Here is a 15,328-nt window from a genome sequence, read left to right as displayed (position 1 = left end):
GAAAGTTTACTTGATAAAGAATGTACATTGCAACTAAGACTTAAGAATTGTCTGAGAAGTTCCTTTGCCAACAACTATAAGTTTTCATATACTTTGACCAAAATAATGTATTACAATTGATTGAATGCAGAAGCAGATATAAGAATCTAGATCTTTTACATTAACTAAAACAAGTATAAAATATGAAACAGTACTACTTCTAATTTTTGGGGAGAAACAGCTTTTTCTTTTTTTTTAAAAAAATGTTATTTTGGTTAATTTCAATAAGTTATTATTTTTCAGGGAATTAATATGCTAATATTTAAAAAAATATCTCAGGAAATACTAGTAGGTATAATCCACATAAACAAAAACTCTTTGGGGTCCCCAAATAAAAATAAAATACAGGCTAAAAATTATGTAGTCCCATTTTTCATTTTCAGGGGAAGTATAAATATTTCATAATACATTGGTATTTAAATAAATGCTGCAATTTTGATTTTAAAATAAAGAATATGAAAGGATCCTGGGACCAAAAAGTTTGAAAACGACTACAATATACCACGCATCCTTTCAATTTTCTGTCATCTATAAGGATACATTAGATTAGAAATGGACGGGGGTAGAGTTGATGATTTATTAAACTGACATTTACCTTGTGTGTGTGACCTTTTAGCAAGAAGTTACCCAAAATACTATTTTATCTTTCCTGGGTCATTAATAGGTCCTTTGGTTTCCAAAATCTGGGTCCTTGGGCAGGGTGGCACATGCCTGTGATCCCAGCAGCTTGGATGGCAAAAACAGGAGGATTAAGTCTAAAGCCAGCTTCAGAAAAAAGCGAGGTGCTAAGCAACTCAGTGAGACCCTGTCTTTAAAAATAAAATACAAAACAGGGCTGGGGTTGTGGCTCAGTGGTCAAGTGCCCAGGAGTTCAATCCCTAGTACCAAAAATCCCACAAAACACTATTGTGTACAATGAATCAAAATGCATTCTGCTGTCATATATACTTAATTTTATTTTTTTTAATATTTATTTTTTAGTTGTAGTTGGACACAATTTTATTTATTTATTTATGGTGCTGAGGAGCAAACCCAGGGCCTCAATGGGTCCTTTCTGAACAGTAATTAAGATTTATTATTAAAAAGAGACTTTCATATGTTATTTGTATTCAGGGCATTAGGGTGTTAGAACTAATGTCAGGAACACCACAGCAGCTAGCACACAAGAAAACACATACCGCAGGTCTCAGAATATGGACTACAATAGATTGGTGAAATTTTTATCATAGTATATTCCAAATAAGGTGGATTTTCCTGGACCCTATCTGGATTAAATATGAAAAACTTATTGTCAATAATATCCTTTATAGATAAAATCTAATTATTTTTGAAGCAACAACACAAAGGCCAGCAACAAATGAATGAACCAATGAACAAATATTTCCAAGTAGTCCTTTTACCTTTAAGTATAAATCTAGCTGAATAAAAATTTTGAAAATAATAGAATAAGTTTTTAAGGAAAGAAGAAATTAGTCATAGTAAAAGCATCTTTTCAGAATGCAGCTCTGCCAAATTTTTCCAGCAAATTGCTGAATTTGTTAGCTTTACCTGAGAATACAGGCTTAAAAGGTATTTGTAGTACTGATATACAGTCCTTATCATTCTCTTAATGGCCACCTGACAAATTTTTATAATTTGCAAGCTGAATGCTATTCTATATTTCAGAAATAGTTCTCTTAAGAATGAGGAAGCATACTTTACTGTTCTCATTTTAAATGCCTGGTATATTTCCAGAAGCAAAAACACATCAAGACAAAAATGATAAAAATCACTATGGCCCCAATTTTGCCAAATACACATTACTCTATTTATATGTAAATCACATAACTACCATGACATATAATCTAAGCATCACATCAGTATAAAATATTCCTAGCTATTTAAGCTTCAGCAGTGCTTAGTGTTCAGAGTTCTGTGACCCACAGCAAATGGAAAGGAGCCAGAAATCATAATCTTTCCTGCAATGGAAGCCTGAATTTCAATGATGGAAAATTAATGAGGGCTTACTTTGATAGGATTAGTTCTTGAGTAGGAAACTTAGTCTAGGAACTTATTATCAAACGCTTCCTCTTTTTTTTTTTTTGACACAATGCCTACTCAAATCACTGCCTTTTTAATTTTTATTTTTAAAACTAAAATTACTTTTAACTTATACATAAAAACATAAAATTATACATATTAATGGGTATACACACACACACACCCATATACTTTGAGTAATGGCTAAATAAGTTTAAATATTTCCTCAAACATTTGTCATATGTTTTTGTAAAAACATTCAAAATCCTTTTCTGTTTTTTTTTAAATGTACAGTACATTGTCATTATCTACTATCTCTCTACTGTGAAATACCACAAGAGGATTTACTTCTCCTAATTATAACTTAGTACCCATTGATCAACTCTTATTAACCTCACCCCTTCCCACTCCTCCTCCCAGCTTCTGATGACCACCATTCCACTTTCAACCTCTATGAGATCAACTTTAGATCCCATATGTAAGTAGTACTCTTATTTATGTGCCTGCAAGCGCTTCCTCTTGATGAATCCTCACCTATATTGTTAGAGGCACAGAGATTCCTCAACAATTATTTTAAAGGTAAAATACTAAAGAAAATAATGTAAGAGAAGAAACAAAAAGATGCTGCATATAAAACTAATTACTGCAACTAAAAAGATCTGACTGATAAATGTTAAAAACATTCTGTATTTTATCACACCCCTTCTACCACCACTCATTTTCAACAATCTCCACAGTAAAAATATCAAATGTCTACAAAATTAAATTTTAAAATTGCCTCTAACATTTTTATATTATCTACAAAGGTGGGGAAATAGCCTCCTCAAAAAAAAACAAATCTTTAAGTTACCATTTTAGCTTTCTTTACTAAATAAGTTTCAATTGCCACTTTCTGTGAAGTGAAAATCACTGTAGACAGAGGAATTTCCTATAGATTAAGATATATTCTCTTTCCCCTGATTTCTCTTTGTTTATTCTAGGGATTCTCAGTCATAACAGAATCATTACATAGAGGGGATTTGGGAATATCTGTAGGGCAACTTTTTAGCAATATACATAGAGGCATTTTATTGTCCCATGATTAGAGGTTTACTATTAGAAACCAGAAGCTGGACATCAGGGATGGTCAGCATTTTGCCATGTGCTATACATTTCCATCTCCAATTCTTCATGATCTACAAATGTCTCAATCACTAATCACACTACAAATATAAATTGATATTACTTTCATTATACTACTACTAGAGTAAAGAGTTTTTCTAAGAAATTACATGAAAAGTCTCCATTTTAGGAGTGGGTCATTAACAAAGTAAGTACATTATATGAAAAGTATTGAATTACCAAATAATTCACTATCTGCATAGCAGCACATTTTAAAAACACTAAAGTACCGTCATTTCAGATTTAATACACATTAACATTCTGCTAATTTTGTTTCAAAAATGTTTTAAACCAGAATAATATATTACCAATATTAGCAAGACCCCTTTGTATTACTCAATTCTCTTTTTAAATTCATATATTTTCTACAAAGTAAATAAAAATTCTTTCCTAAACAGATATGATAAATCTGATGCTTCTTATTTAGGTGTTCTATATTGTAGACCTATAACTTATTTTTTTTATTTGTGGTAAGAGGTTAGCCTTTGGTTCACACCCCTTACCATACATAGTTACCCAATTGTATCAGAACCATTTTATTTATTAATGTTTTCTTTTCTAATTGATTTATAAAGGCACCTCTATCATATACCAAATTTCATTTATGAGTGAGTCTATTTTGTGTTCTCTTTTAAAAAAACTTATTTGAATTAATATTACTGCACATATTTCTTTTTGGTTAATGTTTGCCTAACATGTCTTTTACCATTTTTGACCAATATCTTTACATGTTTACTTTTACCTCTTATAAATAGCATATAGATGGATTTTAAAAACACCATCTAAATACTCCTTTAATAGGCAATTTAATTAGCTTACATTCTTTCTATGTTCTCTCTGATTTTACAGGTTTGAATGACTTTGTCTTACTACCACAACCTGCCTTGGTTTAAAAGTTATATATTCTCTTTCTATTCTTTTTAAGTATTTTTATTTCCTCTTTTTTTTTTTTTCTTTTCTTTGCAGTACTGGAGATTGAACTGAGGAGACCTTTAACACTGAGCTACATTCCTTGTCCTTTTATTTTTTTAAATTTTTAAATTTTAAAGCAGGGTCTAAGCTGCTAACAGTCTTGCTGAATTGTTGAGGCTGTCCTAGAACTTGCCTCAGGCTCCAGGGTAGCTGGGATTACAGGTGTGTGTCACCAAGCCTGGCTTATTAAATTCAAATTTTAATGTGCTTTCTTGAATTTCTGGATTTCTTGTGAACAAAGATGTTTGATTTTGTGAACACTGATCTTTGTCCTGAACTATCTTTTCAAATATGTTTACAAAACAAACAAACAAAAAAACCAAAACCCACCTTTGGAAAACAAAGATCTCTCTGTGGATTCAGGACAAGTTTACTTATAGACTTGGAACAAAAAAGGAGAATAAAAGGAAGGGAGCCGGGAGGGGAATAGGAAGAACAGTAGAATTAACGGGATATAACTTTCCTATCCTTGTATTTGAATACAAGACCAGGGTAACTCCACATCATGTATAACCACAAGAATAGGATCCTAATTAGAATAAATCATATTCCATGTATGTATAATATGCCAAAATATGTTCTACTGTCATGTACATCTAAAATATATATATATATATATATATATATATATATATATATATATACACACACACATATATATATATGTATATATATATATGTATATATATATATATATATATATTTTTTTTTTTTTTTAAAGGAGTCTTTCCCTTACTCTCTCAGAAAAAGGGAAGGCATATTTACCATCTATTTAAAAACATTTGAAATTCCTGAACTCATGGTTTCATTCCTTTAACACAATCCACTGTATATGTAGGTAACATCTGGGCACTCGTTGTTTCCATGAGATTTGGGAAGGAGGGAAAACAATAAACATATGCTAATATTTAACTTTGATTGTTGTACTATGAGTGATAAAGCCTTTCATCTCTAATTCAGGAGTCTTATGTTTTCTGCCACTGTCCAGAAAACAGTTATAATTTATAAGCTTGCAAGTAGGGTACAAACAAATCCCAGAACTTAAGGGATACTTTAAAACAAACATATTTACGTTTGTAAAATAATGCAAAAAATAGAATATTTAAAAAACTGATTTCTGTTATCTTTCATAAAATATTTTTATCAGTTATTTTTATGTAGAATTTTACTTTCACCTAAGTAGTCCTTCCAAAACTGGTGTAATATATAAAGATTTAACAATCATTATTTACAAATTTATAGGATTTGATGAATGATTACTTTCAAAGAGGATGGAATAGTACTGTTACACAGTAAACATTTAACGTGTTTACAGTATCATGTTTTAACAATGTTTTTTGCTAACCCCTGCTCCTTACAGCATAATCATTCAGAATTCAATTATATGATTAACTATAGCAAAGATAAATTATTTTTTCTCTATGTTTTCTTTCTTAGTGCTACTCATATTCATGAGTATGTCTAAGAATTTTATCATAGTCTACATAATTCCATTCTCATTTGTCTACATAAATATTCTGTCATCTATAGCATTGAACTAATGTAGTTTTCTTTTGAGTTGAATACATTTTAGGTATTTTTAAGAGAACTTTGGTGAGGGTCAGGGGTACTGGGGATTGAATTCTGGGGCACTCAACCACTGACCTGCATCCCTCGCCCTATTTTGTATTTATTTAGAGACAGCATCTCATTAAGTTGCTTAGCACCTTGCTGTTGCTTAGGCTGACTTTGAACTTGAGATTCTCCTGCCTCAGCCTCCTGAGCCTCTGAGGGTTACAGGCATGTGCCACTGCCCTGGACAAGAAATTTTTATAAAAAATAATGACCTTTTCTTTTAGCCTATATTTTAGTTAATAGTATTCTTTTTTCCTCAAAATAGCATTGCCAGCTTGGCAATCCATTCCTTCAACATTTCTTCAGCTCTAGCCATAAGACCAATCTCGTATCGTATTGTTTTATACCTCACATTTATAACATGAGGCAAAATTTTATATAAATTTAAATAAAGAAAATATGTATAAAGCAAACACATATTAATATGCATTAATAATGAATATTATTATGATATTTCCATTGGTTAATTATTTTTTCACAGCTTTTTCATTTAATAATAAAGGACCTGCCATTGTTTTCTCTTTTTATTTTGGATATTGTATGTATTCTTATTGGATCCCTCACTCAATAAGCTGTCTACTCAAATGAAAGATGCTTCTCCACAATTCTAGAAGCAAATGACACTGTAATTATTGAGGGTTACTTTAAGCCTAATGATAATATCACAGAGAGCTAAAATACCCTGTCTCTAAATAAATAACAACGAGCAATGAACAAGGAAAAAATGGACTGATGTTTTAGTTTCTATTTTTCCAATGAAAGATACACCAGGCTAAGAGCAGAGGATTGATGGCAAACGATTAAGGTTTTACTTCTAACACTAATTATTTTACAACTTAAAGCACTCAGTAATATTTATATTATCACTGCTATTGTTAATACTTAAAAATGCTTTGAGTGTTACTATAAACATTTTCTTTTCTTTTTTTTTTTTTTTTGTGGTGCCAGGGATTGAACCCAGGGCCTTGGGCATGCAAGGCAAGCACTCTACCAACTGAGCTATATCCTCAGCCCACTATAAACATTTTCTAACAAAACTTTTCAATATACCATTCTCAGAAGTAAGACAAAGGAAACAAAGGTGGTTAAGATGGAATGAGATCTCTAGCTTAAAAAGCATTTTTTTTTTTTTTAGGTTAAAAAATGTGTGATATTGTACTCCAATAGCCTTTTACTTTTTAAATTTCAAAATCAGTTACTGCCTTTTAAAAATCCTTTACATAAGCATTTTTCAAATTAAGGTTCACATAATCAACATACTGGATACGCACATTTAAGAAATATAGTAGATGCATTATATATAGCAAGTGTGAGACAATGTTTATTAAATTTGTTACAAATACACATAAACACATTTTTGGTGTGCTTTGGGTCTCAGTATAAAATACGCATGTTCTTATACTTTGTGGGTTAAAATAATGTTCTACTCATTATTACCATATAATATAGTTTAAATTTGTATTACAAAACATGTTCAATGAAAACAAATTTAGAACTGTACCTACCGCCCCCTAGAAAAAAACACCATAAATTATTCCAACACCAAATAGTCATGATTAATATTCTATAGTATAGCCTTTCTACTTTTCCTATGTATATGTACATATATACTATAGTCTATGAAAATGAGATAATACCATACTACTTATTAATAATTTTTCACTAAAGCATTTGAAAAATTATAATTGCTTGAGGACAGGTGCCAGGTTTTCAATTAACTACTGAATGAGGCACATTTACAATGTAAAAAAAATTAAAAGTATAAAATGTAACATGTAAAAAGATCTTGTTATATCTCTACCAATTTCAAATATGTAACCTTAGTGATTATTTTTTTCACTTTTACTTAATACTTTATTTTTAATTGATAAATAATATTTGTATATATTTATGGGGTAAAATGTGATGTTTTGACATATGTTTATCCCACAGCCTTCCAAAAGAGGCTTCACTCCATGTCACAAACCATGAACAAGTAACAGACTAAGCCATGCCCCCTGTGTAACACTGCCTGTCAACTCTTACTTTTAGTTTCATATATATTACAGAAAAACTAATAAAGTAAGATCAAATATGGCAAAGCTTCCAAGGTAATATCAAGCAAAACACAGAAGAGGCTATTTAGAATACTTCAATCTCATTAAATGTTATGATTAATATGGTTCTATTTACATCTGACTTTTTATTTTGGTTTCCTACATATCTCATATATTTTGTCCCTCTGTTCTTCTGTCATTGTTTTTTTGTCTGTGTTCTTTAATGTTTTCCCAATTTTCTAATTTACATGCTGGTTGCTCCAATGTTTATAATATGCCCTTGTTTTGTATAGATTCAGATTCATAATTGTGCTGAGATCAGAAATGTTAATCATATAGCTCTACTCCTGTTTACTCATTTTGTGGTATTATAATATATATTATAATTATAAATCTTTAAATCTAGCAATATCTTGTTGTAATTATTACTTTGAGTATATTTCTGCCTTTTTAAGAAGTTGAAAAATAAAGGATAGCAGTTATATGCTTGTACATTTCGTGCTGTCAATATCTGTGTGTATAATTTCAGATATTCTTCATTTGTTCCTGTAAATTTGGTTTATTTTCTGTAGTAATGTCCCTCATCTAAAACACTTTTGCTCCTATTTAACTATTACATGCTATTGTTGGCAATATGTTACATATTATGTTATATGTCAAACAATACATTATATACATTTTGCTTGACACAATTACATTTTAAATTAATGAATAGAGGAAAATAAATATACATTTACTGTTGCTATAATAAATTACCTTTGCTGCTGGAAACAGAGAATTTATATTTAATTTCAATTAAGTATAAATTCCCTATTTCTTCAAAATCAGGCCAGAATACCATAAAATCCAAATGAAAACATTTCACAGAACAGTTTAATATACTCAACAGAAAACAACTTGATAACATTGAGTTCATAAAGAAAACAAGGGCCTTTCCTTTGACTTGAAGTGAGAATATGGTGTTAATCACACAAACACAGTATCATAATTAGTAGTAGTAGTAACTTGTTCACGTAGGGACTTCTCCTAATAACAAAAATTTTTAAAACACACTGCTTTGTGCTGGCCATGTCTGCTCTATTTTTTACCTTGTAATCTATTAATGTGCCAAGTACTTACATCAGGAATGAAGCCAATTTCATTGAGATGATTACTCAACTCTGGATCATGGAATGCAATCATTTGAGAAAACACAGTCAGATACTCTAAAATGATAAGAAAGTTAGACAATCATGACTTTACAAATTACCTCAAAGATATTAAATTCAAACAAGTTACAGTGTAATTTATATTCTGAATAAGATTTAATCTATGAAAAAAATTTAATAAAAAAATTTTGTTGTCACTACTTTAATCACTTACTACTAATTATTAAACAAATATACAAAAAACCACTATTGAACAACTTATTCTCTGCCTTCAGAGCTATCAGTTTATATCTTGAGCCACAAAATACACACACGATGTATGATGTTTTCTTAGTAAATTCTATATACAATTTCTCTACAGTAATATTAAATCCATTTCACATTTATTGAATGTTCAGAAAGTGTAACAGATCCTTCAGCAAGGAACAACATTTATAAGTGGTAACAAATAGAATTATTATGCCTTAAATTATTATTTGTTTATATATACAGGTTTAGGCACCTGTTCTAGTTTTAATGTATTTCCACTTACGACTGCATTTGGCATATTTAGGAGTAGGAATTAACACCTATTTAATCAGAAAGTAGGCACACAGTAGGCAATTAAAAATAACCGTTGCTGATTCTACTCTTATTCTAATTCATAGGGTTCAACTAGATTATAAGTACTTTCTCATTTTTACCCTGTTTTAATAAGTTACTATTTAAATTTTTAGTTGTAGATGGACATAATTCATTTATTTTATTTGTTTTTATTTTTATGTGATACCAGGGATTGAACCTAGTGCCTCACGCATGCTAGGCAAGCATCTACCCCTGAGGCACAACCCCAGCCCCCTCAATAAGTTACTATTTTTACCAATTTACTATGTGCCAATCTAATCAAGATAGCAGTATACTCCAGGGCAAGTAAGCACAGTTCTTCCATTGAAAAATAAATAAAATTAAGATACATTTCAACAAGCTCAACTTCTTTTATTCCCCTTTTGAAACTGAAATCACAATAATACAAGTTTTCCCTTAATAATCTCAATTCTCTCCTTCATTTAAGTAACATCTATTATTTAAAACAATTATTTGGTGAATGTAACCTCTAGAAATAATGTTTGCCTTGCCTTATGCGTTTATGATTTTTAATATTTCAAGAAATAAAACTAAATCCTTGACAATCCATCAACACAAATAGATTTCCCTTATTTTTCTCAACAAAACTTTGCTTCTAATGATCACATGAATTTTATACTAATTTTTCCATAAGCAGTATCATATATTTTACAAAGAAGAGCATCAGATCAAAAAGCAAAGAAAACAAGATTTTCTACTCAATACAATGATAAGGGTGAATCATATTCCTGACCCAATGTGACTCTTTATCATCCTGCCACAAAATTCTTTTTATGTATCTACTGTCTCACCTTTTCCTTTCATAACAAAACAGGTATAATTTCTATCAGCTTTAAGAGTTACAAATCAAAGTGAAAATATCTGGGTTTAACTTCATTTTATCTCCTTTCAATTAGTGATGGTATATTTATGGTCCCAAATTTCCAGAAAACAAATGTATATTGTATCAGCTATCATAAGCATTCCAGTGTATATTTATGTATTAGTATATAGTTATTAATTTCTAACTCATACCTCATTTTAACCCAGAAATTGATGCTTTAATAAATTCTCAACAACTATGCTCCAGTAAATTAAATATCATCCTTTTTGAGACTGATAAATTTAATTACTACATGGATTTACATGTTTAATTATTGATCTACTGAAGAGACCTAATCTATCATGAAAAAAGTAGACCACTTTCTTTGTGGTCTCCCAAACACTGATGGGAGAATTTATGTAAGCTATGACCCTGTTGGTAAAGATGGCGCCAGAGCGCTTCTCTTCCAGGAGCTCAAGTCCATGACTGCACAGGAACCATCACCTGCAATCCCTGTGAATGGTGCGAACTTTGAATGGCAAACCTCCAATCAATCCCTGAAGTGGCGCGAACTCTGGGCCAATGAAGAAGTAACAACCCACTGGCCTTGCTCCTCCTGATCCTGCCTTGAGCCCATAAATATCATGGGCTCTCTCTCACTCTCCCCCTCCCCTCCCCCGCTTTCTCTTCTGCGACTGGCTGCTATGGTCCTGCTAATAAAATCTCGGACAGGTAAACGGTTGTTTTGGCTTGTTGAGTTTTTTTCCCCCGCTGTTCCTACACTCCCCACAGATACGTATATTGATTTTATGTGTTAATACAGATCATACACCTATTCATTTATTTACTTATATTTTTTGGTGCCAGGGATTGAATCTAGGGGCACTTAACCACTGGGCCATGTTCTCAGCCTTTTTTTGTTTTTGTTTTTTATACAGAGACAGGGTTTCATTGAGTTGCTTAGCACCTAGCTTTGTGCTGAGGCTGGCTTTAAACTCGTGATCCTCCTGCCTCTGCCTTCAGAGCTGCTGGGATTATAGGAGTGCACCACCATGTTTGGCCACACTGCTTCATTTATATAATTTATAAAACTGACTTAAGTTTTGTTGCACAGAATAGACTTTCAAATGAGATACGGTATGGACTGGTACACTTATGGTAGAACCTCTCAAATACGCTCTAAATCACATTACAAGTTTTTTTTTTTTTTTTTCAAAAAAGCATTAAAGCCTGGCATGGTGGTGCAGGACCTAATACCAGCAGCTTGGAAGCTGAGACAGGAGGATCATGAGTTCAAGGTCAGCCTCAGCAAAAAGCAAGGTGCTAAGCAACTCAGTGAGGCCCTGTCTCTAAATAAAATACAAAATAGGGCTGGGGATGTGGCTCAATGGTTGAGTACCCCTAAGTTCAATTCCCAGTACCAAGAAAAAAAAAAAAATTAAAGCTGGGCATGGTGGCTCATGCTTATAATGCCAGCCTCATGGGAAGTTGAGGGAGGAGGATCACAAGTTAGGCAACACAGTTAGATCCTGTCTAAAAATAGAAAGGGCTTAGGATGTAGCTCAGGGGCAGAGTGAACCTAGGTCAAAGTCCAGGTAATGCAAAAACAAACAAAAGACTAACAATAATAAGACATTTTAAACTCCCCTAAAAAACTTTAAAATATCAAAATGTATATGTCTTTCTTTCGGTTTGTAAATAAAACTGAAAGAATGTAATGATAGCTACAGAGAAACAGATTAGTTGTCAGAAAAATACAAAGGATTCTACAGATATATGTATATGATGAAAACATTAAGTATAGAGTCTTAAACACAAAATAATATTCTCTCAACTACAGGTGACCTATATAAAGGTAAGTGTTACTCTACTTCAAACAAATCAAGGTATTTATGAAAATTACACTACTGTACAAAATCACATCTATTTTTTCTGCATTTTAATGAAATCTTATACTTTCTAATTTTTTGCAAATATAAAATGAGAAAAGTGTTCTTTCTAATCTTTTCATATTAATATTTTCCTTTTAAAACAGCTTATTTATGACATACTTTCAAATGACAATCCCCAATGAATTCAATGTAAAAATTTCATGACACTATATTTTTTGTGCAGCTGTTTGTAAATAAGCCATATGTTTATCTTCTAAGAAAATTCATAAAATACATGCAGAGATGAAATTTCAAAAAGCCCTACATATGAATATCATTTTTTCCTTTCTGACCAGTTTTTCGGCCTTTTCCTTTTAGCTGGAGAAAGGAAGAGACGAAAATGATGGGGTGATAGACTTAAAGCAAATGTTTCCTCTGCTCACAAATCAGAAACAGTACTTTCAATTCTGTAAATACTTTTTTTTTTTAAATTTTCTATCAGGCTGCCTGCCAGTTTATACTGAAAATTTAAGTAGAGAGAAATAAGCAGAGTCATATATCTCTTGTCAAGTAAGAACTGCCCAAACCAAACCCTTTGGTGACTTGTTGACTCATACCACTCAAAAGAAGCCAGTTATTTTATTGCAAATGAACTAAAATTATCTTCTATTAACAAAATTTTCCAGCCATAAAGTTTGCCCTATTTACTAAAGGTCAAAAAGGAAGCATCAGCCTTTATAACTGAATGAGAAAAGAAGGTCCAAAGAAGAGAAAGCAAAAAGTAGTCTTTAGGGACCCATTTGGGAGCCATTTTCTTTTTTCCCCCACTATTAAGTGAGCAAGAAAATTCACTAAGTAATTCTCATAAATGTCTAGTAAAGATGGAACATTTACCATATCAGGAAAAAAATCTCCTGACTCACAATCCATGGGAGAAAAAAGTTCACTGAATTAGAAATATGCAGTGTACTGCTTTTCTAAATACATATCCTTATAGTGAAATTACATGTTCTACCCCCACCCCTCTTCGGTATTGTTTGGTGGGAAAGGAGATCTACTTTTATATCCCACATTTCACAAGTGGACTTTGAACTTTGTATACCTGTCTTTCCCTCCTCCCTCCTCTTCAAAGAATTTTTGAATGTTTATGTGTAGTGTGACCACATATCCTAGTTTTCCTGGAAAGAGTCCAAGTTGGCACCTGGTTGATACCCAGAATCTGTTGCAGTTAGTGCTACTTTCTTTTTTTTTTTTTTTAATTTTAAATTTATTTATTTATTCTTATTTGTTATACATGACAGCAGAATGCATTTTAATTCATAATACACATATAGAGCACAATGTTTCATGTCTTTGGTTGTACACAAAGAAGAGTCGAACATTCCTGTCTTCATACATGTACTTAAGGTAATAATACTTTCGAATTTCAAAAATATTCTGATGTAGTTATACAGTCAATTTAGTTGCATGTGTTGCTGCATTAAATGCTAGGAAAATCACTGTAAAGACCATATCTCCTTTTTCCTCAAAGGGTTTAGAAAAATACATAGTTTAACAGAAAATTGGTAAAACGTTCACTCAATTTTATTTCCCAGATTTACATGGTATCTCTATCTTTTCTATTTTGACAGCATTCTTTTTTTTTTCCTATTTATTTATTTATTTTTTGTAGTTGTAGGTAGACAGATTGCCTTTATTTTGTTTGTGATGCTAAAGATTGAACCCAGTGCCCTGCATGTGCTAGGTAAGTGCTCTGCCACTGAGCCACATCTCTAGTCCCTGACTCACAGCATTCTTCCAAGTGTGAATGTGCCTTGCTTTTATAAAACAGTACAAAAATATACTTAATGTTGTACAAAATGTCATTAGCAAGACCTGGGCTGCTCACTTTTTCACTGGCCTTAAGCTGCCTTTCTCTTCAATAGAGTAACATGTGCCTGTTCCACAAACTACAAAAACCTGTTTTTCAATACCACTAAAATTCTAATCAATTCCTCTACCTTTATCAATTCGCTGATGCTCTAAAATCTGAATCTTGATTTTAGTAATCCTGGATAACCTAGAGGACCATTCCTGAGTTGTAGATTCAACACGTTATCTTAAATGTGCATTGGCACTCTTCAACTTAATAGTAAGTTGCTGATAATAATTTAATAGTGCCCCAAATGATGACTATTCATGTAGGCCAGAATTTTAACTAAATTTATTGTACCTTAAAAAACGTCTTCAGGTAAAAGTTAATAAAAGTAAGGTTAAAAATAGGCTACCATGATTAAATTATTTTTCTATTTATTTATAGAGGCAAAGGATTTTAACTTTTAGGAATAGAAATAGTAAATGTATTTTAGGAAAAACTTTAAATAGAAAATATTTTCTGTGTTCTACTAGCATATATTTATAGCAACAATTATTTTTTTCAGAGAACAAATTTGTGTCACTACTGTATATAGAAAGTTTTAATTTCTGGAAAAACAATTCAAACATTAAGGTGAAAATGCAATTCTATAATTAATTTTTGAACTAATCAGTTTCATATAACTTAAGATTTTCCCCAGAATTTGGCAAAGTGTGTAATAACTACACAAATCAAAAATAATAACCATCTTGAAAATTTAAAGCTTAAAAGAGGAAAAAACAATGCACGGAGACATTAATAAAATGAGAGCTGAATATTGCTACTTCCAAGTCAGAAATTAAAAAACAAAAAACAAAAAACATTTTGAAGAAAAGTAAACCATTCTTTCATGAAACCAACAATCATTGGGCTATTATAATTCTTTAGTTCACTGTTTCTGTCTTTCCTAACCCACACAGCAGATCTGACTACTGGCTATTATCAACCATTCTGCACACAAAAAAAAAAACCCTGTAATCCTCTTCCTTATTCTTTGTCTTAATAAAATCTTTCCTCCTTTTCACCAAGAAACTTCAAACTCATCAAGTATTTCTTCTTTTATGAGACCTTTCCAGACATGCCATCTCTTCTTTCTGCCACAAAAAAAGATTAAGACAAACCCCTCCACATCTTGTGCTGTGATAATA

The 15,328-nt window shown here is 31.5% G+C and overlaps 1 protein-coding gene across 4 annotated transcripts in view; it reads right to left on the bottom strand.

Annotated features, from left to right (window-relative positions):
• The window catches only part of Tbck (TBC1 domain containing kinase), a 224,266-nt gene that overhangs the window by 119,356 nt on the left and 89,582 nt on the right, over positions 1–15,328 (bottom strand). For all 4 annotated transcript variants that reach the window (XM_027935483.2, XM_071614493.1, XM_071614491.1 and 1 more), the window contains exon 20: positions 8,961–9,046. In XM_027935483.2, coding sequence (XP_027791284.1) covers positions 8,961–9,046 — 86 coding nt within the window. The remainder of the gene's footprint in view (positions 1–8,960; positions 9,047–15,328) is intronic.

This window comes from Marmota flaviventris, chromosome 7 (genome assembly GCF_047511675.1).
Source record: "Marmota flaviventris isolate mMarFla1 chromosome 7, mMarFla1.hap1, whole genome shotgun sequence".
Lineage (NCBI taxonomy): Eukaryota > Metazoa > Chordata > Mammalia > Rodentia > Sciuridae > Marmota > Marmota flaviventris.
Note: the sequence above shows the minus strand (reverse complement) of the source record. Positions and strands in the feature narration are given on the sequence as shown.